At 31.6% G+C, this 23336-nt stretch overlaps 1 protein-coding gene and 2 non-coding genes across 3 annotated transcripts; 1 reads left to right on the forward strand and 2 right to left on the reverse strand.

Annotated features, from left to right (window-relative positions):
• Nucleotides 1-382: 382 nt before the first annotated feature.
• On the reverse strand, nt 383-454 carry Trnat-ugu (transfer RNA threonine (anticodon UGU)). The gene has a single exon. It is a non-coding gene; the product is annotated as a tRNA-Thr (tRNA).
• A 722-nt stretch (nt 455-1176) lies between these two features.
• Trnat-ugu (transfer RNA threonine (anticodon UGU)) lies at nt 1177-1248 on the forward strand. The gene has a single exon. It is a non-coding gene; the product is annotated as a tRNA-Thr (tRNA).
• Nucleotides 1249-5986: 4738 nt separating this feature from the next.
• On the reverse strand, nt 5987-23336 carry LOC144852999 (G-protein coupled receptor GRL101-like). Its single transcript, XM_078711053.1, has 12 exons — nt 23326-23336; nt 20887-20961; nt 20316-20387; nt 19740-19811; nt 19176-19250; nt 18031-18102; nt 17460-17531; nt 16884-16955; nt 16323-16394; nt 13069-13143; nt 8969-9040; nt 5987-8024 (listed from the first exon to the last, which is right to left on the reverse strand). The coding sequence occupies exons 1-12, from the start codon at nt 23334-23336 to the stop codon at nt 6899-6901; spliced, it is 1866 nt and encodes a 621-aa protein (XP_078567179.1). The 3' UTR covers nt 5987-6898.

Consider the following 23336-nt stretch of genomic DNA (forward strand, 5'->3'; position numbering starts at 1 on the left):
CCCAGGCAGCACTTGCCAACTCATATGCTATGACTTTATCCAAATTCCCTCACTTGCACTGATGAAGGGCTAGTGTTGCCCGAAAGCTCTGCTAACTTTTCTGGCTGTTTACTTTATCGTTTTGATTTAGCTTTTCGCTTTTTTATTTGTATCTCCATTGAGATCCAGCCACTGATACCCACAGCATTGTCATTTTTTTCAGTAATTTGCCTTTGGATTTATATATATATATATATATATATATATATATATATATATATATATATATATAAATCATACTGTTAATTATAGAAACAGTGCTCATATTCGGAACATAATCTCATAATCGCGTCGAGCATAGCTCATTGGCGAAAGTTCCGTATTTTTTAGTTGTATGAAAAAATGTCTCTGGCGGGATTCGAACCTGCAACCTCTCGCTTACAGGGCGAGTATCATACCACTAGACCACAGAGCCATGTATGGTATTATCACAGATTTTCACCCACCAGATACATTCTCTCATACAACAAACGCCCTCACAATCAGTGGAGGCTTAACAAGTCAGAATAAATTCCAACTTTAATTCGCAACGGTTTTTTAAATAATATTGTGTATATGTAAATCAATGATGTTGCGTAGCACTGTGTAAATTATATATAAATCATACTGTTAATTATAGAAACAGTGCTCATATATATATATATTAACCACCATTTTAGCTTTTTTTAGTTCCAGTCCAAAATTGTTTATATCTCTACCAAGCTACCTTCTTTGTTCTCTACTCTTATTCAGTCTCCACCCACTATTCAACACGCTGTTTCTATTGTTATATTTCTTTTATTCCTGTCCACCCAGGCAGCACTTGCCAACTCATATGCTATGACTTTATCCAAATTCCCTCACTTGCACTGATGAAGGGCTAGTGTTGCCCGAAAGCTCTGCTAACTTTTCTGGCTGTTTACTTTATCGTTTTGATTTAGCTTTTCGCTTTTTTTATTTGTATCTCCATTGAGATCCAGCCACTGATACCCACAGCATTGTCATTTTTTTCAGTAATTTGCCTTTGGATTTATATATATATATATATATATATATATATAATTTATTCTGACTTGTTAAGCCTCCACTGATTGTGAGGGCGTTTGTTGTATGAGAGAATGTATCTGGTGGGTGAAAATCTGTGATAATACCATACATGGCTCTGTGGTCTAGTGGTATGATACTCGCCCTGTAAGCGAGAGGTTGCAGGTTCGAATCCCGCCAGAGACATTTTTTCATACAACTAAAAAATACGGAACTTTCGCCAATGAGCTATGCTCGACGCGATTATGAGATCATGTTCCGAATATGAGCACTGTTTCTATAATTTACAGTATGATTTATATATATATATATGTATATGTATATATATATGTATATATATGTTAATGTCATCGCAACACATAGTCGGTTGATAATAGGTAAAGAAGACAATTAACGATGGGCTACTTACAGTCCTTTAACTGAAGTATAATTGTTATACTTGACAAGATGTGCGTGTATATGTTTATTCCATCCGGTACATTGTACGCAATGGTGCTCTAATCCATTACAAGTTGGTCGACAATAACCATCAGTCAAATAACCAGTAGTCGAAGAACCAGTACAAGAACGTCCAAAACCAATGAAATTATAATTACAAGATATTGGGCTTCTTGCATTGGGCAGCATTAAGTAGCCTTAAAAATGAAGTATATAGATAATAAACTAATACAAATAAATACACTAATAATATTTACCATTCATTATGATCATTTACCATTCATTATGATCATTTAACATTTATTATGATCAATTAACATTCATTATGATCATTTAACATTCATTATGATCATTTAACATTCTTTATGATCATTTAACATTCATTATGATCATTTAACATACTTTATGATCATTTAACATTCATTATGATCATTTAACATTCTTTATGATCATTTAACATTCATTATGATCATTTAACATTCATTATTTAAAAACTTGTGTATAAAGTAGATCAAAATTTGATTATATTAACATCATACTCAAAATAATTTTAAAAACTGGTAAATAATAAAAGAATAACATTAAAAGAAAACCGTGAAATACTGTTAATGATAGGTTTGTTGTTTAATTAATAAAAAATATAGGCTATTCAAGTGAATCCAACTGTAAAGCTCTGTCTACACTATCAAACTAGTTTGATAAGAAAGATGTGATGTGCCCAAATATGGTAATGATATGACACCATCATGTCTATATATGGGCACACTGTTTTGTCACATAAAGTTTGATAGTGTAGACAGAGCTTTAGGTGCCAGAAGCACAAGATATAAAGGGTGAGCAATAGTCTATGACAGAAATAAAACCTTAAAGAGAACATACATACATACAACATACCCAGTATACCTTACAATTAACTGAATCATGGTTTATAGTAGCCAAGTATTTCAGCAGTACCAAACATAAAGGGTCCTCTTAATATGGTGTCCTTTGAATAAAGGTTGGCCGTAGTGTTAAAAATATATTTTCCTATTTTCCTATTTCCATTACATGGAAAGTATTTCTTAATAGGGGTATTTCCTGAATAAAGGTGTCCTAAAAGCGGGGTGCACTCTATTATATATAACTACTGTACGTTGTGATTTTGAAAGACAAATAAAGGTTTGTCTAACTATCGATTGGACTAAATTAAATTTCTAAGACAGCTTCCTAATTATCATATTATTATATTATAATAAATTAAGAAAGTAAAGCAATCGTACCTGAACAGCTAGAAAACGGCAACAACATCGCCAATATCATGAGGGTTTGAAAGATGAACATTTTCTTACGCAATTATGTATAAACGCTATATGAATAGTCAAATTAAACTTTATCTCTGAGAGAGTCAGCTCATTTTATGAGAACAGATTTACTTACAGATTCTTTTATCATTAAGTTTAGTGAGTTTTAATAATTTAGATAAATCACTTCACCGTATTTGGTCTAAAGTAGGTGTAATTGTTAATGTTAATATTTAATAGATTTAAATTTAAAAACATTAATATTAAATGTAGAAAGAGGTTATATACCTCTATTGAAAAAAATGATAAATAAACAGATTACAGGCCTTGGTTACGTTTGAAAGTTCCGTGCAATTTGAGGCAAACTAATCAAGTTACGTTTTGACAGACTTAATATAAACCTTAATTCGATATACCATGCTATAATTTTCACATCTTTATTCTGGTTTCTATCATCCACGCAAAACTCGTTCGCCTTGTATTGTATTCAATATTTTAAATATTTTATTATTTATTTATTTATATTATTTATTTTTTATCATCGGATTAACAATATTGTCAAGATATCATATGACAAAGAAATGTCTCTGGGGTGTTGGTGATTGCTTGGTAACACTTTTTCCAGTCAAGACACCCAATGAAACTTAAGAAACGTGACTTTTGTGAGAAAATACCGGGTCTTCTCTAATTTAAAAAAAGACAGTTAATTTAAACAACGAAACAACAACGCTAGCGTACAATGTTCGTATGTTACCGCTGTTTACCTGCTAGGCCTACAGAAATAAAGCCTAGCTACGCCAAATACCGTCTACAAGAGAATTCGACGCGAGCTACAGGTAGTGCATTGTTTTTCTCGTTTTATCCATAGACCTGTTTTTAAAGCAATGTAATCATTAAATGTATTATTATTATCCAAAACTGCAGTCTTTACCCCCGAGAGCTGATTCTTACAAACACATTTTACTTATATATCGTTTTATCATTTCGTTAGTGAGTTTGAATTATTTAGATAAACCACTTTGCCAGATTTATCTGATAAAGTACCGTAGCCGTAACGGTTAATGTTAATATTTAATAGATTCATTATTTCAAAACAATAATATTGAATGTAGAAAGTTGTAGAGTTTATATACCTCCATGAAAAAGTTAATTCGGAAACCATCCAAAATAAAAAAAAACTTGTTATTTGATAAACGCATCAGATTATTAAAGCATATTAATATTACGCTTCGTTCCCAATTTCAGACAAACTATGACGTTTGCAAGATTGTTTGTGATTGGTTAAATTACTTGCTTTGAGTGTATCAAAGATACAAGCTACATAAAGGTTGATGAAACTGTATTTGGTCATTATGGTGTTAAGATTATACTTAGTGCTAAACACTGAGGTTCAACAATATTCATAATACTTTTTAATAGTACACAAAACCTATTCATTTCAATAATGTTATGCTATACTAGTATCAGATGTTTATTCTGGTTTCTCACATCACTAAACTTTACAGTACTAAATATTTCCGTGTAAAGGAACAACTATTGAGTTTTGTTCTCAACCTTGTTTTTATACCAGGGTAATTATAAAATTAAGAATGAATGTTTAATAAATAACAAAAATAAATTTACTCACATACAACTTGGAAAAGAACTAGAATACCACGGGAGAACTAGAATACCACAAGTTGACTTGCATTTGTGATGTAAGTAACTTACTTTGTTTTTCACATTGATTACAATTTGGTGAGGGTGTCAGTGGAAAAAATCGAAATAAATGTTATCTTGTCAATAAGGTTATTTTAGCTCGAAAACTGGTACGTCGATACAATTAATTCATAGCGCTTAAATAGACATACTGTATACTGAACTTTGTTGTTGATTTTTGCTTGACGGAATTGGATGAATAAAGTGTATATGCCCATATTAGGTCTTTATATTTGGAGCAACACAGCACATTTTTGGACATGGTAATTACATTTTTAAATCTAAATATATCGAAAGGAAAAGAAATTGGCAAGAATCACAAGAAAGGAATGAATGTAAAAGAAACCTCGGATAAAAGATAAAGTATACAACATTGTATTGAGTTAAACATTGTCTAAAGCGTCTTGTAGGCTGATTCAAGTAGAACATTAAAGATCGTAATGTTCTTCCTGTGACATGTAAGTAGGCATATTGTTTTACTTCAACTTGCAAATCCAACTTAGGTTTTTCAAGCCTATGTGGTCGCTATATTGGATCAAAGCTGGCCGATCAAGAAGGTTCTTTTTTCGTATAAACACTACAAATGGCGGTAATTTTGAAACCTTTATGTGTACGGCCTGGATACGTGCATGCAGTGAAGCAAAATATTGTTTAACACACTCTCTCTCTATAATAGATAAGCATGTTGCTGTCCGTATTCAATCAAACATTATCTTGTTTTTATTATTTCAATTGAACTCACAACATCATTGACATTTTAAAAGTGTTATTGTTGCTCACATTTTGAAGAAGTAAATGAAATGATTTCTTTGCTGCATGTATAATCTGAATAATGAACAAAATGGCATCCATTGTAACTGATGATAACTTTATGATTGAAATTGTATATACGAGTGATATTATTGAAGATCTACGATATCTTAATTATCTTTTAAAATAAAGGTTACTTAAAAGTATAAAACAAATCAACATACTTAGCAATTGCTTTTTTAGCAATTTGTCAATATAAACTAATAATACCAATAGTAAGTTTTATCAGATAACAAACACAAACAATATAGGCCTAATGCATTGCAAACACATTGATGTAGGCCTGTAAACAAACAATGTAGGCCTAATGCATTGCAAACACATTGATGTAGGCCTATAAAGTGCACTTTATCTATCATTTTCTATTGAATAAGTTATTTATAATCTACACATTCTTCACATAAATAACATTAACAATAATAATTGTATAAAGAAAGGAATGCGCATGTAGATGAAAAAAACAAATACAACTATGTATGGAAAGATAAAAAAACCATTAATTATAATAATGTACATTTTTAAATATTCTTTATAATGATTTAGTGGTCAAACTGTCTAATTATGAATTTTAAACTGTAGTTCTAAAAACATTGACGGTTTATTTTAATCTACAAAATTTTCAAGAAACCATGAAACTACTGTACCTTAATGCAGAATGTACAATTTAAATATAATTAAAATGATAACCCATTAAAAAATCCCAAATAATAATGATGATTTATTTCAATTTTAATAAAATTATAGATAGTTTTTCATACCTCAAATCATTAACATTACCATAAATAATATACACAAGAATGTTTATTATTTGTTATTACACACACTGTTCTAAACTAAACTTTTATTTAATGAATCCATATTTTTTAATCAATAGGGAGTTTTTGATTTCCAACGACCGATATGACCAACCTAGGTCAGGTCAGGTCAATCGATGTGTCGTCGGTCGTGGACCTACTGTAGGGTTGTGGTTTGGTGGTTGTGATGCTCACCTACCAATCCTAGTGTACTGGGTTTAAGTCTTGTCATGTCAGTGTTTTTCTAATGACAATAAACAATTCCAAAAACTTGTAATAAGACTTTGTTTATGTAGAGGATCTCGTGTATATGCTTGTCTTGTCTTTCCGCTTCAACGTTGAATTAAATAGCCATGTAATAGTTCCATGTAATATGACGTATAGAAAAAAACAAAACAACAATAAAACAGAATGTTCCTATAATAGTGATAGTAGTAATAGTATACACTTTTAAAATGATTTCACTCATGCGACAGTTCGTTGTGAAAGTCAACAATAATTAACATATGAAAGTTTAACTTTCTTAAAATTTGACCACAATATACATAAACAATAGATATACAGTAGTCTAACTAAGTTAATTAAAGAAAGTACAAAGAAACAAAATGATATTTTAAAAAAGTAAGTAAAACAAGAATATTCGTCATTGTAAAGTAATTCTCTTATTTTCTATGAAATGCATTCGATATAATGACATTCCTAAAGCGATTACACTGAACTGATATTAAACAGATATTAGACAGATGTGCCACTGTAAACTACAGGGTAAGGATTACGCGCCTTTTCTATGAGAAAATATGGCTTTACGTTTAAGTTTTATCTGTCAGTATTTCTAGGTCTCATTTCATGAAGCTGTATAGCCCTAACAGCCACGGGTCGTGCTCGATTGGTATTGGCAACGTTTGCTTTCTTAAAGCAACAGTCGATAATTGTGTATAGATAGGGATTGACCGAGGAGTTAATTGGTATGATGAACGTCGCTGACAAAACATATATTTCCACAGGAAGTGTCCACCAATCCAGTTCAGCACCAATTGCCATCAATACAATAGGAAACCAGCAACAAAAATCTGTGAAAACGATAAAGCCTATTTTCACTGCTAGTTTGATATCTTTTTTTTTTCTTCGTTTTATGTTAGCACCTGCTGATGAGCGCTTGATAGACACGAAAATGATTACGTAACTCACACCGATGATGATAAAACCTAAACTGTTGAATCCGATGTAGATAGCAAAAGCATACTCCCAGCCTGGCCAATGACTTTTTGATAATGGCAGTGCAAGGCACACACTCTTTACCCCATAATAATAATACTTATTATAATTGTGTACATAAAAATACTGAGTACCTGTATAGTCAAAATAATACCAGCCTAAATCAATGAAGTTAGCTATTATTGGAAGAAAACTTAGCACAATCCAACATAGCCATGCAATACCGATAACAATTCTACAATTTCTGCAACTAAGACGTTTGGTACTAAGTGGATAAGCTATGTTTATAGCACGGTCGATGCTTAAAAGCATTAATGTAAAAACCGAAGACTGACCAGAGAGAGTAGCAGTGGCACCAGCAAAATTGCAAAGAAAACTATCCTTCCAATCTGAGTCAAATTTTGCATATCGCCCTCTATAATACATATCTACACTTAAAATGATAATCAAATAGACTACCATTAACAGGTCAGACACGGCAAGGTTGGTGATGAGTGTGGTTTGCACTTTATTAATTCCGTTATTATTACTTGTGTTGTTATCCTTTTTACACTGTCGTGATATGATAACGACTAAATTGCCAGTAACTGCTGAAATTACAATGATCCACATCAATACCCGTATGTATTCACTTCCTAGTAAGTCTTCACATGAAGAAAATGGATCGAAGCCGGGAAAGCAAGAATCAATACTCGCAATGGAACATAAGCATTTTAAATCCGAATTCCTATAAGAGTAAAGGTAAACATAATAATAAATATTTCATCTTTTAGAGGAAACATACATTGCAAACCGGACTGGAACTTTTTGTATCATGATAATAAGTAAATTATATAGTCTAATGAGAAAAGGAAATAATAAGATGTTTGTATCATTACCTTCTCAAATAATGTAAAAAACTACCTAAAACGTCGGACGGGACATTTATGAATTTTAAATGCATGTATGAAATTAATAAACAACATTTTAATTAATAGTTGATTATGTATAATTGAGACGTAACGTAACTATATTAATTTGAAAAAAAAAATGTTATAGGCCTACAGTATGCTATGACGCAAGGTTTTTGAAATAAATTGGATTTTAAAATATGTGTTTTTTCATATTTTTAATATTCAATATTTAAAGATCAGAAAAATTACAAAAATATTTGTTAATAAACTTCAACATTTCTACTTTGAAAATGGCCAAGAGTTATATCAAAATTAGTAAATGAACATTTTCAACTCCCGAAGCAAATACTGTGGAAATCATAATATGAAGATTTTGCTGATGAGGGTATCTGAATGTACAGTACTGTGCTACAAACGATTCCGAGAAATGGGCTTAACTAAGATTTTATGATACATGTGTATCAATTCCACCAACTCCAGTGGCAGTTTGTTATCACAGTGCTCGTGTGTAATGGAGAAGAAAAAGTAAAGATGTGTTCAAGCTAGGATCATCTTGAACCCACCCTCCCAACAGATTTTATTCGATGCAATACATGTAACTTTAAGTTAGCCTAAGTTTAAGTCAAATCTCTCTCTAAATAGTTCATACATTTTTTTCTAATAAATCAGGTTTAAAAACTGCACATCTTTCTCAAACCTTTCCTTTTGAAAAAATGGCGGCCATTTTGAAATACATTTACCACTTTATTTTTTTTGCTGACCAAATAAGCCTACTTACAAAAGTATTAAGTTTGTCAATTCCTCAAAAGTACTCAAACTGAAATCATGTAAGTTGTTATCCATTAAATATCTACAAAATAATAGTTTTAAATAAGTAAATCAAGCATAGCCATAAACATGATTAGTAAATGTGTAAAAGAACAAACGACACCCCAACTCCCCAACACCCCCACAAACAAATCAGAGTGGCCCCAATGTTAGGATAATAAATCCAATGAGTAAAAGGTTGACATATAAACACACAAAAACATACCAGTTGTTTTAACCAGTCTGTTTGCCAATTATACTCTTAGTGTTTATTTTAACAGAATCAAGAATCTTGTTAAATTAGTTATCCGCACTTGGCGGATAACTCCTTGTTATTGTATGGGATCATCATTGGTTATCCGCACTTGGCGGATAACCCATTGTTATTGTCAGGATCTTTTTTTTTTCTCTCTTTTTTGGTTATCCGCACTTGGCGGATAACCCCTTGTTATTGTCAGGATCTTTTTTTTTCTCTCTTTTTTTTTCTATTTAGTTATTGGATCAATATTTTTTTTCTGTATTATTCTTATTTTTTAGTTATTTAGCGGATAACTCCTTGTGATTGTATTGGATCAATATTTTTTTTCTGTATTATTAGTTATCCGCTTAGTAGCGGATAACTCCTTGTAACTGTCCTGTTTCATCATCTTTTTTTTTTTTTGGTTATCCGCAACTTAGTTGCAGGATAACCCATGTGATTGTAAATATCTTTTTTTTCATCTTCTTTGTTATTCTTCTTTCTTTCCCGGATTTTTGTGACCAGCATATCTCTATTGCTTGTGAACATAACTTTGTGTAACTTGTATAAAAAGATTGACATTGAAGTGTAGATGTGCAGCCAAGCTTTTGGACGATGTCAGATCCGCGTTGCGTAAGTTACGCGCGATTTTATGAATTTCTATAACTGATCATAACTTTAGAACCAACAAATATTGTTTCATGAAACTTAATACAATTTTAATTCATACCATGGGTCAATTTTCTATGGATTAATAACCCGAACTCGTCAAAGTGACGAGTTCAAATCTAGTTTCTGTATTCTGCTTCTTTCTTTCTGTCATTTTTGTGCGTCGCGTTTCTCTAAAACGTGTAAACAGAACATATCGTAACTTTGTCAACATATCGACATTTACGTGAACTTGTGCACCTCCTATTTTTGAATGACGTCAGAGTTGCGCAACGTGACTTATGCGCGATTTTATGATTTTTATGATTGATCATAGACAAAAAACCAAACATAATTTTGTTTTGATACTTTGTGAAAATTTAAGTCATGTCAAGCGCAAACTTTCTATGGATTAAACATAGCATGTTTCACAAAAAGTTACGCGCACACGCGCGGTTAAAATTTTAAAATGCAAAATATCAATTTCTAATCAACTTTCTATGCGTTTCATGTCATTTTGAGCATGTCAAAAATTCCCACGCGCGCGCAAATTTTTACGCACGCGGTGCACACATAGCATTAAAAACATATTTTTATCGCGTGATTTATGTTTTTTCAGCCTTTTCTAGTAATGTTACCAACTTTTAAACAATTTCGACTTAAAATTACGTCATACGAGCAAGTCGAATTAGATAATTTGCGCGCGTTTTTGGTAAAAAAGTTCAAAAATTCGTCAAAATTATGCCTATTTTTAAACAGTCATAGATTCTAAACTACGTAGAGAACTTTTTTTAAATTACATATTCTGGAAGTTGATGAGTTGTAGATATCGGATCATGCATTAATATGGCTAACCGGACATTGTGACGTCATCGTATGGCCACGCGAATATAAAATATAGGATTTTTGTCTCTTTCGTCATAGCTCATCACATTTAATAGAGCGTATCTCCACTTATTCGTTGTCCATTTTCACCCCGATTTTAATATATTCTAGGTCAATCAACTATCTTTTGCATGAATTAAAATTTTTTAAATTTTTTTAACGTCATCATGCCTAAAAATTTAAATTACGTTGGTCATTAATTTCATCTTTACAGTAAATTTTAATCTGTTATAGCTCGTAAGAATAAAATGTGATAATCACGATTAAAACGTTTTCAGGAAGCTATTGTATTGTAGATACAAAATCATGTGAAAATTGTGCCAATCGAATGTTGTGACGTCATCATATGGCCAGTTAAATAAAAAAAAAGTCATATTTTCGTCTTTTGCGTTTTATTTCATTACATTTAAAAGAGCGCGTATCAATATTTCACGTATTCAAATTTCTTCTACACGTTAATATGTTGTTGCTGAGATAATTTCATTCTGAAATTTCTACTTTTGCATTTCATTTTGAAACCGTCAAGATGTTAAAAATTACAATAAAATACGGGTCCCGTAATTTCACCTATTTTACACTGTTTGTGATATGTATACAGATTGTACTGTGTATACTATATGACACAAAATAACAGAATTCAGAAATAACAACATATCATATTCTTCAGTTCAGGTCATAATGCCTTACTATTTTAAAGTATTCTAACGTATGACGTGCACGTGGCGTTTGTCGAGCGGATAACTAACTCGTCAAAGTGACGAGTTTCATGTCTAGTTTCTTCTTTCTTTCCACGAATTTTGTTGCACGCATATCTCTAATTCTGGCCAACATAAGATTGTATAACTTTGTCATAAGATTGACCTGAAGCTGTAGATGTGCAAGAAACTTCGTTTTATGAAATTAGAGTTGCGCAACGTGACTTACGCGCGATTTTATGAATTTCAATGATTGATCAAAGATTAAAAACCAAAAGTCATTTTGTATTGACACTTGGTGAAAATTTAAGTCATATCAAGGGCAAACTTTCTATGGATTAAAAATGGCATGTTTCACAAAAAGTTACGCGCGCACACGCGTTTAAAATTTCAAAATGCGAAAAATCAATTTCTAATCAACTTTCTACGCGTTTCATGTAATTTTGAGCATGTCATTTTTACACGCGCGTGCGCACGTAGCGTTAAAAACATCTTTTTTGCGTGATTTATGTTTTTTCAGTCTTTTCTAGTAATTTGACCAACTTTTAAACAATTTCGACTTTAAATCACGTCATACGAGCACGTCGAATTGGACAATTTGTGCGCTTTTTTGATGAAAAAGTTAAAAAATTCGTCAAAATTATACCTTTTTTTAAACAATCATAGATTCTAAACTACGAGGTGAACTTTTTTTTAATTACATATTCTGGAAGGTGATGAGTTGTAGATATCGGATCATGAATCAATATGGCTAACCGGACATTGTGACGTCATCGTATGGCCACACGAATGTAAAATATAGGATTTTGTTCTCTTTCGTTATTGCTCATCACATTAAATGGAGCGCATCACGCTTATCTGTATTCCTTTTTCTCCGAGATTTTAATATTATCTAGGTCAATCAACTATCTTACGCATGAGTATTTTTATTTTAATTTTTATGACGTCATCATGCTTAAAAATTTAAATTACGTGGGTCATTAATTTCATCTTTACAGTAAATTTTAATCTATTATAGCTCGTAAGAATAAAATGTGATAATCACGATTAAAACGTTTTCTGGAAGCTATTGGATTGTAGATATGAAATCATGTGAACATTTTGCCAATCAGATGTTGTGACGTCATCATATGGCCAGTTAAATAAAAAAAAGTCGTATTTTCATCTTTTGCGTCATAGTTCATTACATTTAAAAGAGCGCGCATCTATATTTTACGTATTAAAATTTCTTCTACACGTTAATATGTTGTTGCTGAGATAATTTCATTCCGAAATTGCTATCGTAGTGTTTCATCTTGATACCGTCGCCATGTTACAAATTTGCATAAATGGCGGGTCCCATAATTTCACCTATTCTACACTGTATGTAATATGTATACAGATTACTGTTTATACTGTATATACTATTTTACACAAAATTGACAGAATTCAGCACTAACAACATATCATATTCTTCAGATCAGGTCATAATGCCATAATCTTTTTCTGTGTGCAATATTCCAACGTATGACATGCACGTGGCGTTTGTCGTGTGGATAACTAACTCGTCAAAGTGACGAGTTTCATGTCTAGTTTGTATTGAAATTACAACAGTGTTTAACTTACAATGATCTCAGTGATGAAGCTAAAGGAGTAAATGCATTTCGATCTATCGTAGTTATTCTGTTGGAATTTAAATACCTTTAAAAGATAAATCAATTAGACATACAATTATATATGCATAAAGATATTACATTATGGAAGGGTACAACATATATGGGGAATAATCAAATTGTATTTAAGAGAAATTATAAATACTTTAAACACTGGATTGATTCCGGTTTTATAAAAATTAGACACATATTGTAAATAAATATGGTTTTATAAATTCGGACACGTTACTTAGAAAATTAAAAAGAAAAAAAATGGGTAGCAGAATTCTTGTTAATAAATAAGACATTCAATTCTATTCAACTGGAAAATAAAGATTTTTTTTTCTCTTTTGTGGCGTAAACACCACTTTTATTCACATTCATATTATCTTTCATGTCATCACATAAAATCATATTATTTATCACATTTTTGTTAATTCCTAATGTCATTACAATTTGATAAACTTCATTAGTAACATTTTCACATCTTTGTATTCCGTATTACCTCCTTTTTCATTAATTTTCTTATATTTTTCTATATTACACATACAAAAGAAGTTTAAGACGTTTGATCTAAATAACCTAAAATACTAATCTAAAAAATAAAGATATATAATCAAAATGCATGTGTCAATAATAATAATGAAGTTAAAAACAAGGCCATATACATGGCTGCAGCCGCGTGTTCAAGTTAGTGTTTACCGACCAACCGACCGACCGACATAATGAGCTGTAGAGTCGCGTTGCACGCGATTAATAAGACTACCACAATGCTTACTTTAAAAACTAATGATATGTATACAAATAAAAATTATCCAATTAATTCTCAAATAAAATTGGAACTTAAGGCTCAGGTACAGGCATGAATTTTATATATAATATCTGGTACATAATTGTACATAAATCAAATATTTTTAATAGAAATCAAGACGAATAAACAGGAATTTGACAAAATTCTTCTTTTAAAAACTAAGACTTTTTTCAGTAGTTAGGTAGTTAAAACTAATGTAATAACATTTCTAGTGACTCCCTAAATTGTCCCATGTTAAAGTAGATATGTCCGTAACACTGTTTTATCCTGAAAAAAAAAACGTTTGACCTGGTACACCATGCTGCAACTGACCAATCAGGCTTTAGTTTTATTTCAAAATACGTTAAATATTTGTACAAAATATATAACGGGTATAAAAAATAATAAGTAGTATCAATAAAACATTATAATACTTCTGAGACTTTTGAAAGTAATTATTAAATTTAAAATATTGTTAATTAAAATTATTCTAATGATCGTCGCTATGTAAACAAACAAAATAGAGGGCGACATTTACAATTTCATTTTATATACCCCGGTGTTGCTAGGTTGGTTTGAAAGGGGTATCTCCGGAGTTTCTCGACGTTTTTAAACCCCGGGGTGTCTCCGGAGATCACTCCGTCCGGAGTTTTGGTGTGAAAGGGGTATAAGTCAAATTATGTTTTTAGATTACACCAAAACACCGGGGTGTCCCCGCAGTTCGTTCTCCGGAGAATGTTCAGCTGTTCAACCCCGCAGTTTTAAACTCCGAAGTTGCTTGATTTTACCTTTCACACCAAACAGCGGGGCGCGATTGTTTTTTTCGTACATAAGTTTGGGACCCCTCATGAAACGTCACAAAATATACATGAATAATTCATCAGTACAGCTTTTAGTTTATGGTGCTTTTAATAGAATGTATTACTAAAGAATTATGTGTTCAAATTATAGTTTCTAATAATAATTAACAGTCTCTAAAGCCATGTCTATTCTAGTTAGTACTGTGTGTGTGTTAGGTATGACACAGTCCGAGTCAGTCAGCAAAATTAAACACATTGCACAAAAATACAGACAATTACATTGCACAAAAATACAGTATGCACATTTTTTATAATAATATTTTATAATAATCTTTCCATCTCTTGTGTAATATACAAGTTTGTAAAGGTTATTCTTTCTTTGGGCTATGTCCAATTACTACTTAGTTGAATGTGTCTTGCCTAGCTGTCGATTAGCCTCAACACATTTTGCAATAATTATGAGGCGCTTTGCGTGATGGTAGTGTTTGGCTATTGAGAACGGATTTCTTTTTGGCATCAAAGCTGAACGCTGAAGGTGAACACACCTCTCATGCAGTAACAGCAGCCATTCTTCTTTTGAACGAACAGGCCGAAGAGCGAGAGAGAGCTAGCTAAGGCCTATGAGTAGTATGCACCGCGCGATGGTGGTGTGTGTGAAGAAGAGTGCACGAAGGCAATCACGTGAATTTTGAACAACTAATGAATTATTCATGTTTATTTTGTGACGTTTCATGAGGGGTCCCCAACTTATGTACGAAAAAAAAAATCGCCAGGCGTGTCTCCGGAGTTTTGCTTTTGGTGTGAAAAGGGTATTAATGTCTGGTGTTTCGATACACGAGTAGTTTTAAAAACTCAATTTGTTCAAATCAATCCGCTTGTTTGAGGCGTTTTGATAGGCTAGTCTATTATACTCTAGGGAGCAATCTCATCCGTTTGGCTATTTTTAATCCAGTAAAGTGGTACGGCCCTGCGTGGTTAACTAAGCACCACTGTCTTAAGCCTGTTTTCCTGTCAACGCTATCATCGTTCATCGTAAAAAGTTAACTTAAGTAATAAACTCACAAAATTCTCAATACTGGCAAATCAGCAAATACATTGGCTGGCAATGTAACTATTTGGTTAGACCTCAAATCCCTTTAAAGAAAGAATACAAACGTAGAATAGAATTATACATTATATTAATGTGATAAATATTTTCTGCAAAATACAAATTACTCGAACAAATTACTTATTTCATTATATTATTTCCGGTGGACAACACAAAATCACAGAAAAACAGTTATTTTATGGTGTTTTTTTTAATGTATCTCTGTTTTATTATTTGACCGATTTGTATGACTGTTGCGGTATTGTTATGCCTAATTAATTACCTACAATGTTTTGTTATTTTTATTTTCTTTATTTTTTGAAACATTGTCGGCATTGACATTTTAAAGTAAGATGATCCCAAAATCGTGCTATGTTAAAGTAGACATGTTCGTAACACTGTTTTATCCTTAAAAAAAACGCATGCGAAGCGAACATTATCACTTGGTTGGTGCTAGGGCCCCAGTGTGGGGTCCAGGGGAAGAATGACGTTCAGCGTATTTAATTTGAGGCCATTTTAATGAATAAAATAAGTTAACTTAATATACTCACAGATCTTCCAATGCTGTCAAATTAGCAAATACATTGGCTGGCAATGTAACTATTTGGTTATGAGGCAACTGCCTTTAAAAAAAGAATGCAAACGTAGAATACAATTATACATCATATTAATGTGATAAATATTTACTACAAAATAAAAATTACTACAAAAATTACTTATTTCAATATATTTCCGCTGGACGACACGAAAAAAAACCCAGTTATTTTATGTTTTTTTAAAATGTATTTCTGTGTTATTATTTGACCGATTTGTATGGCTGTTGCGGTATTGTTATGCCTAATTAATTAGGCCTACGTACAATTTTATGTTATTTTTATTTTTTGAAACATCGTCGACATTGACATTTTAAAGTAAGATGATCCCAAAATCGCCCTATGTTAAAGTAGACATGTTCGTAACACTGTTTTATCCTAAAAAAACGCATGCGAAGCGAACATTATCACTTGGTTGGTGCTAGGGCCCCAGTGTGGGGTCCAGGGGAAGAATGACGTTCAGCGTATTTAATTTGAGGCCATTTTAATGAATAAAATAAGTTAGCTTAATAAACTCACAATCTTCTCAATACTGTCAAATCAGCAAATACATTGGCTGGCAATGTAACTATTTGGTTATCGCTCAAATCCCTTTAAAGAAAGAATACAAACGTAGAATAGAATTATACATTGTATTAATGTGATAAATATTTTCTGCAAAATACAAATTACTCGAACAAATTACTTATTTCATTATATTATTTCCGGTGGACAACACAAAATCACAGAAAAACAGTTATTTTATGGTGTTTTTTTTAATGTATCTCTGTTTTATTATTTGACCGATTTGTATGACTGTTGCGGTATTGTTATGCCTAATTAATTACCTACAATGTTTTGTTATTTTTATTTTCTTTATTTTTTGAAACATTGTCGGCATTGACATTTTAAAGTAAGATGATCCCAAAATCGTGCTATGTTAAAGTAGACATGTTCGTAACACTGTTTTATCCTTAAAAAAAACGCATGCGAAGCGAACATTATCACTTGGTTGGTGCTAGGGCCCCAGTGTGGGGTCCAGGGGAAGAATGACGTTCAGCGTATTTAATTTGAGGCCATTTTAATGAATAAAATAAGTTAACTTAATATACTCACAGATATTCCAATGCTGTCAAATTAGCAAATACATTGGCTGGCAATGTAACTATTTGGTTACCGCTCAAATGCCTTTAAAAAAAGAATGCAAACGTAGAATACAATTATACATCATATTAATGTGATAAATATTTACTACAAAATACAAATTACTACAAACAATTACTTATTTCATTATATTTCCGCTGAACGACACGAAATCACAGAAGAACAGTTTATTTTATGGTGTTTTTTAAATGTGTGTTATTATTTGACCGATTTTTATGAATGTTTCGGTATTGTTATGCCTAATTAATTTCCTACAATGTCATGTTATTTTTATTTTTTTAGTGTTTGAAACATCGTCGGCATTGACATTTTAAAGTAAGATGATCCAAAAATCGTGCTATGTTAAAGCATTGGCAATGTAACTAGGATCGTCCCGACAAGGTGTGGGGGATGCATACGAAGCGAGCATCATCACTTGGTTGGTACTAGGGCCTCAGTTGGGGGTCCAGGGGAAGAACGACGTTCAGCGTATTTAATTTGAGGCCATTTTAATGAATAAAATAAGTTAACTTAATAAACTCACAGAAATTCCAATGCTGTCAAATCAGCAAATACATTGGCTGGCAATGTAACTATTTGGTTATCGTTCAAATCCCTTTAAAGAAAGAATACAAACGTAGAATAGAATTATACATTATATTAATGTGATAAATATTTTCTGCAAAATACAAATTACTCGAACAAATTACTTATTTCATTATATTATTTCCGGTGGACAACACAAAATCACAGAAAAACAGTTATTTTATGGTGTTTTTTTTAATGTATCTCTGTTTTATTATTTGACCGATTTGTATGACTGTTGCGGTATTGTTATGCCTAATTAATTACCTACAATGTTTTGTTATTTTTATTTTCTTTATTTTTTGAAACATTGTCGGCATTGACATTTTAAAGTAAGATGATCCCAAAATCGCCCTATGTTAAAGTAGACATGTTCGTAACACTGTTTTATCCTAAAAAAACGCATGCGAAGCGAACATTATCACTTGGTTGGTGCTAGGGCCCCAGTGTGGGGTCCAGGGGAAGAATGACGTTCAGCGTATTTAATTTGAGGCCATTTTAATGAATAAAATAAGTTAACTTAATAAACTCACAAACTTCTCAATACTGTCAAATCAGCAAATACATTGGCTGGCAATGTAACTATTTGGTTAGCGCCCAAATGCCTTTAAAAAAAGAATGCAAACGTAGAATACAATTATACATCATATTAATGTGATAAATATTTACTACAAAATACAAATTACTACAAACAATTACTTATTTCATTATATTTCCGCTGAACGACACGAAATCACAGAAGAACAGTTTATTTTATGGTGTTTTTTAAATGTGTGTTATTATTTGACCGATTTTTATGAATGTTTCGGTATTGTTATGCCTAATTAATTTCCTACAATGTCATGTTATTTTTATTTTTTTAGTGTTTGAAACATCGTCGGCATTGACATTTTAAAGTAAGATGATCCAAAAATCGTGCTATGTTAAAGCATTGGCAATGTAACTAGGATCGTCCCGACAAGGTGTGGGGGATGCATACGAAGCGAGCATCATCACTTGGTTGGTACTAGGGCCTCAGTTGGGGGTCCAGGGGAAGAACGACGTTCAGCGTATTTAATTTGAGGCCATTTTAATGAATAAAATAAGTTAACTTAATATACTCACAGAACTTCCAACAATGCTGTCAAATCAGCAAATACATTGGCTGGCAATGTAACTATTTGGTTATGACGCAACTGCCTTTAAAAAAAGAATGCAAACGTAGAATACAATTATACATCATATTAATGTGATAAATATTTACTACAAAATAAAAATTACTACAAAAATTACTTATTTCAATATATTTCCGCTGGACGACACGAAAAAAAACCCAGTTATTTTATGTTTTTTTAAAATGTATTTCTGTGTTATTATTTGACCGATTTGTATGGCTGTTGCGGTATTGTTATGCCTAATTAATTAGGCCTACGTACAATTTTATGTTATTTTTATTTTTTGAAACATCGTCGACATTGACATTTTAAAGTAAGATGATCCCAAAATCGCCCTATGTTAAAGTAGACATGTTCGTAACACTGTTTTATCCTAAAAAAACGCATGCGAAGCGAACATTATCACTTGGTTGGTGCTAGGGCCCCAGTGTGGGGTCCAGGGGAAGAATGACGTTCAGCGTATTTAATTTGAGGCCATTTTAATGAATAAAATAAGTTAACTTAATAAACTCACAATCTTCTCAATACTGTCAAATCAGCAAATACATTGGCTGGCAATGTAACTATTTGGTTATCGCTCAAATCCCTTTAAAGAAAGAATACAAACGTAGAATAGAATTATACATTGTATTAATGTGATAAATATTTTCTGCAAAATACAAATTACTCGAACAAATTACTTATTTCATTATATTATTTCCGGTGGACAACACAAAATCACAGAAAAACAGTTATTTTATGGTGTTTTTTTTAATGTATCTCTGTTTTATTATTTGACCGATTTGTATGACTGTTGCGGTATTGTTATGCCTAATTAATTACCTACAATGTTTTGTTATTTTTATTTTCTTTATTTTTTGAAACATTGTCGGCATTGACATTTTAAAGTAAGATGATCCCAAAATCGTGCTATGTTAAAGTAGACATGTTCGTAACACTGTTTTATCCTTAAAAAAAACGCATGCGAAGCGAACATTATCACTTGGTTGGTGCTAGGGCCCCAGTGTGGGGTCCAGGGGAAGAATGACGTTCAGCGTATTTAATTTGAGGCCATTTTAAAGAATAAAATAAGTTAACTTAATATACTCACAGATATTCCAATGCTGTCAAATTAGCAAATACATTGGCTGGCAATGTAACTATTTGGTTAAACCTCAAATCCCTTTAAAGAAAGAATACAAACGTAGAATAGAATTATACATTATATTAATGTGATAAATATTTTCTGCAAAATACAAATTACTACAAACAATTACTTATTTCATTATATTTCCGCTGAACGACACGAAATCACAGAAGAACAGTTTATTTTATGGTGTTTTTTAAATGTGTGTTATTATTTGACCGATTTTTATGAATGTTTCGGTATTGTTATGCCTAATTAATTTCCTACAATGTCATGTTATTTTTATTTTTTTAGTGTTTGAAACATCGTCGGCATTGACATTTTAAAGTAAGATGATCCAAAAATCGTGCTATGTTAAAGCATTGGCAATGTAACTAGGATCGTCCCGACAAGGTGTGGGGGATGCATACGAAGCGAGCATCATCACTTGGTTGGTACTAGGGCCTCAGTTGGGGGTCCAGGGGAAGAACGACGTTCAGCGTATTTAATTTGAGGCCATTTTAATGAATAAAATAAGTTAACTTAATATACTCACAGAAATTCCAACAATGCTGTCAAATCAGCAAATACATTGGCTGGCAATGTAACTGTTTGGTTATATCTCAAAATCCTTTAAAGAAAGAAGACAAACGTAGAATACAATTATACATCATATTAATGTGATAAATATTTACTACAAAATACAAATTACTACAAAAAGTTACTCATTAGGTGATCATTTAGAATGCTAAATGATCACCTATTGTTATTGTATGAAATCTTTATTATTAGGTGATCATTTAGAATAAAATGATCACCTATTGTTATTGTATAAAATCTTTATTAGGTGATCATTTAGAATAAAATGATCACCTATTGTTATTGTATGAAATCTTTATTCTTCTTTCTGTACACTATTTTGTGTAACAAATATCTCAAAAAGTTAAATGTCAATGATCACAAAAATTTCACAATATCTTTCAAATACTGTAACTTAATCCTAATAAGCTTTTCAGCGTGATCACTCAACCGTGACGTCATTTATACGCCATTTTGTGAAATCACATTATCAATTATATCTCCATAATTAATCATCACATAATAATGAAATTCACTACACGTAAACTTCGGGTCAAGGGTAAAAATATTAGACAATAAAAACTTGCGCGTTTCAAGGTCATGCGTGTGAAATCACGCGTTAAAAATTTAAAAAGCTTGAAATTAAGTTTTGATTAATTTAGAGCATGAATTAGGCCATTTGCACGTTTTAAAAAATTACTGCGCAAAAACACGTTTTTGCGCGCGCTGTACTTAAAAAGCGTAAAAAATAAGAATTTTTTGTACAAATCGCATTCTACTCACCATCCTTAGTACATTTACTAAATTTGAGTCCGTTCCGACTTAAAATAACGCTATACGAGGAGGTTAAAAATGATGCGCACATTAATTGCATAAAAGTGCTGAAAATGGTGAAAAATAAGGCATTTTTAAAATGAAAATAATTCTTCAGAATGCACGATGACCCCCAATTTTTTTAACTTATTCTGGAAGCCATTGAGTTGTAGATATGAATTCATGTACACATTTTCCGTACAAAATGTTGTGACGTCATCAAATGGCCACTTGAATTTAAAATTAAGTTTTTTTTCTCTTTCGTCATATTTTATCACATTCAATAGAACGCATCTCTGTTATTTTGTGCCCGATTTTCGCTCAAATTTTAGTATGTGATTGCACAATTAATTGACTTTCTCATGACTTCCCACTATTTTTATTTTTATGACGTCATCACGCGTAAAAACTTGAATAACGTAGGTCGTGTAATTTCACCTTCGCCGTAAATTTGAATATCTTACAGCTCTTCATAATTGAAGGTTACCTTGATGATTATAATTTATTATGGAAGCTGATGAAATGTAGATATGAATTCATATAAAAATCAAGCCTATCGGATGTTGTGACGTTAACATATGGCCAGTTGAAGTTTAAAAGTAGTTTTTTCATCTTTTTCGTCAAAGTTATACAAATTTCAAAGAGCGCGCACAGCGCTTCTACGTGCCAAATTCTCTTCCAATTCTTATATTTATTTGCTCAATTCATTATCTTTCGAAATTGTCATCTTCAAGTTTATTTTGATAATTCCATCATACCAAAAAATTAGAACATGATGTGTGTCCCCTAATTTCACCTATGCTACACTGTATATAGATATACATTATATACTGTACATATTGTATATGGCATATAATAGGCTCAACTCAACGCTATAAGCGTATAATAGGATGGCATACATCAACATTTTCTGATCATATGTTAACGTACGTGCATGTAAAAAAAAATTAATTTCATTAAAATGATAAAAATGATCACCTATAATTCGTCAAAGTGACGAATTAAATTCTAGTTAGGTGATCATTTAGAATAAAATGATCACCTATTGTTATTGTATAAAATCTTTATTATTATTAGGTGATCATTTAGAATAAAATGATCACCTATTGTTATTGTATGAAATCTTTATTTATTTTTTTTTTTATTTTTTTTTTTATTCTTTCTGTACACTTTTTGTGTAACAAATATCTCAAAAAGTTAAATGTCAATGATTACCAAAATTTCACAATGTCTTTCAAATACTGTAACTTAGTCATAATAAGCTTTTCAGCGTGATCACTCAACCGTGACGTCATTTATACGCCATTTTGTGAAATCACATTATGAATCATATCTCCATAATTCATTATCACATATTAATGAAATTTACTACACGTAAACTTCAGGTAAAGGTAAAAATATTAGCAAATAAAAACTTGCGGGTTTCAAGGTTATTCGCGTGAAATCGCGCGTTAAAAATTTAAAAAGCTCAAAATTACGTTTTGATCAATTTAGAGCATAAATTAGGCCATTTGCGTGTTTTAAAAAATTACTGCGCAAAAACGTGTTTTTGCGCGTGCGTACATAGAAAGCTTAAAAAATACCAATTTTTTGTACAAATTACATCCTAGTCAT

The sequence above is a fragment of the Antedon bifida genome, chromosome 9 (genome assembly GCF_963402885.1).
Source record: "Antedon bifida chromosome 9, ecAntBifi1.1, whole genome shotgun sequence".
NCBI classification, from domain to species: Eukaryota; Metazoa; Echinodermata; class Crinoidea; order Comatulida; family Antedonidae; genus Antedon; species Antedon bifida.

Excerpts from the sequence above, each read along its gene's own strand:
- LOC144852999 (XM_078711053.1), bottom strand. Across the intron at positions 16,956-17,459 it reads TTGACAGCATTGGAATATCT|GGATTTGAGCGATAACCAAA; the intron begins GTGAGTATATTA and ends CTTTCTTTAAAG. Across the intron at positions 9,041-13,068 it reads GCTTCATCACTGAGATCATT|ATATTTAATGGATAACAACT; the intron begins GTAAGTTAAACA and ends ATTATTTTGTAG.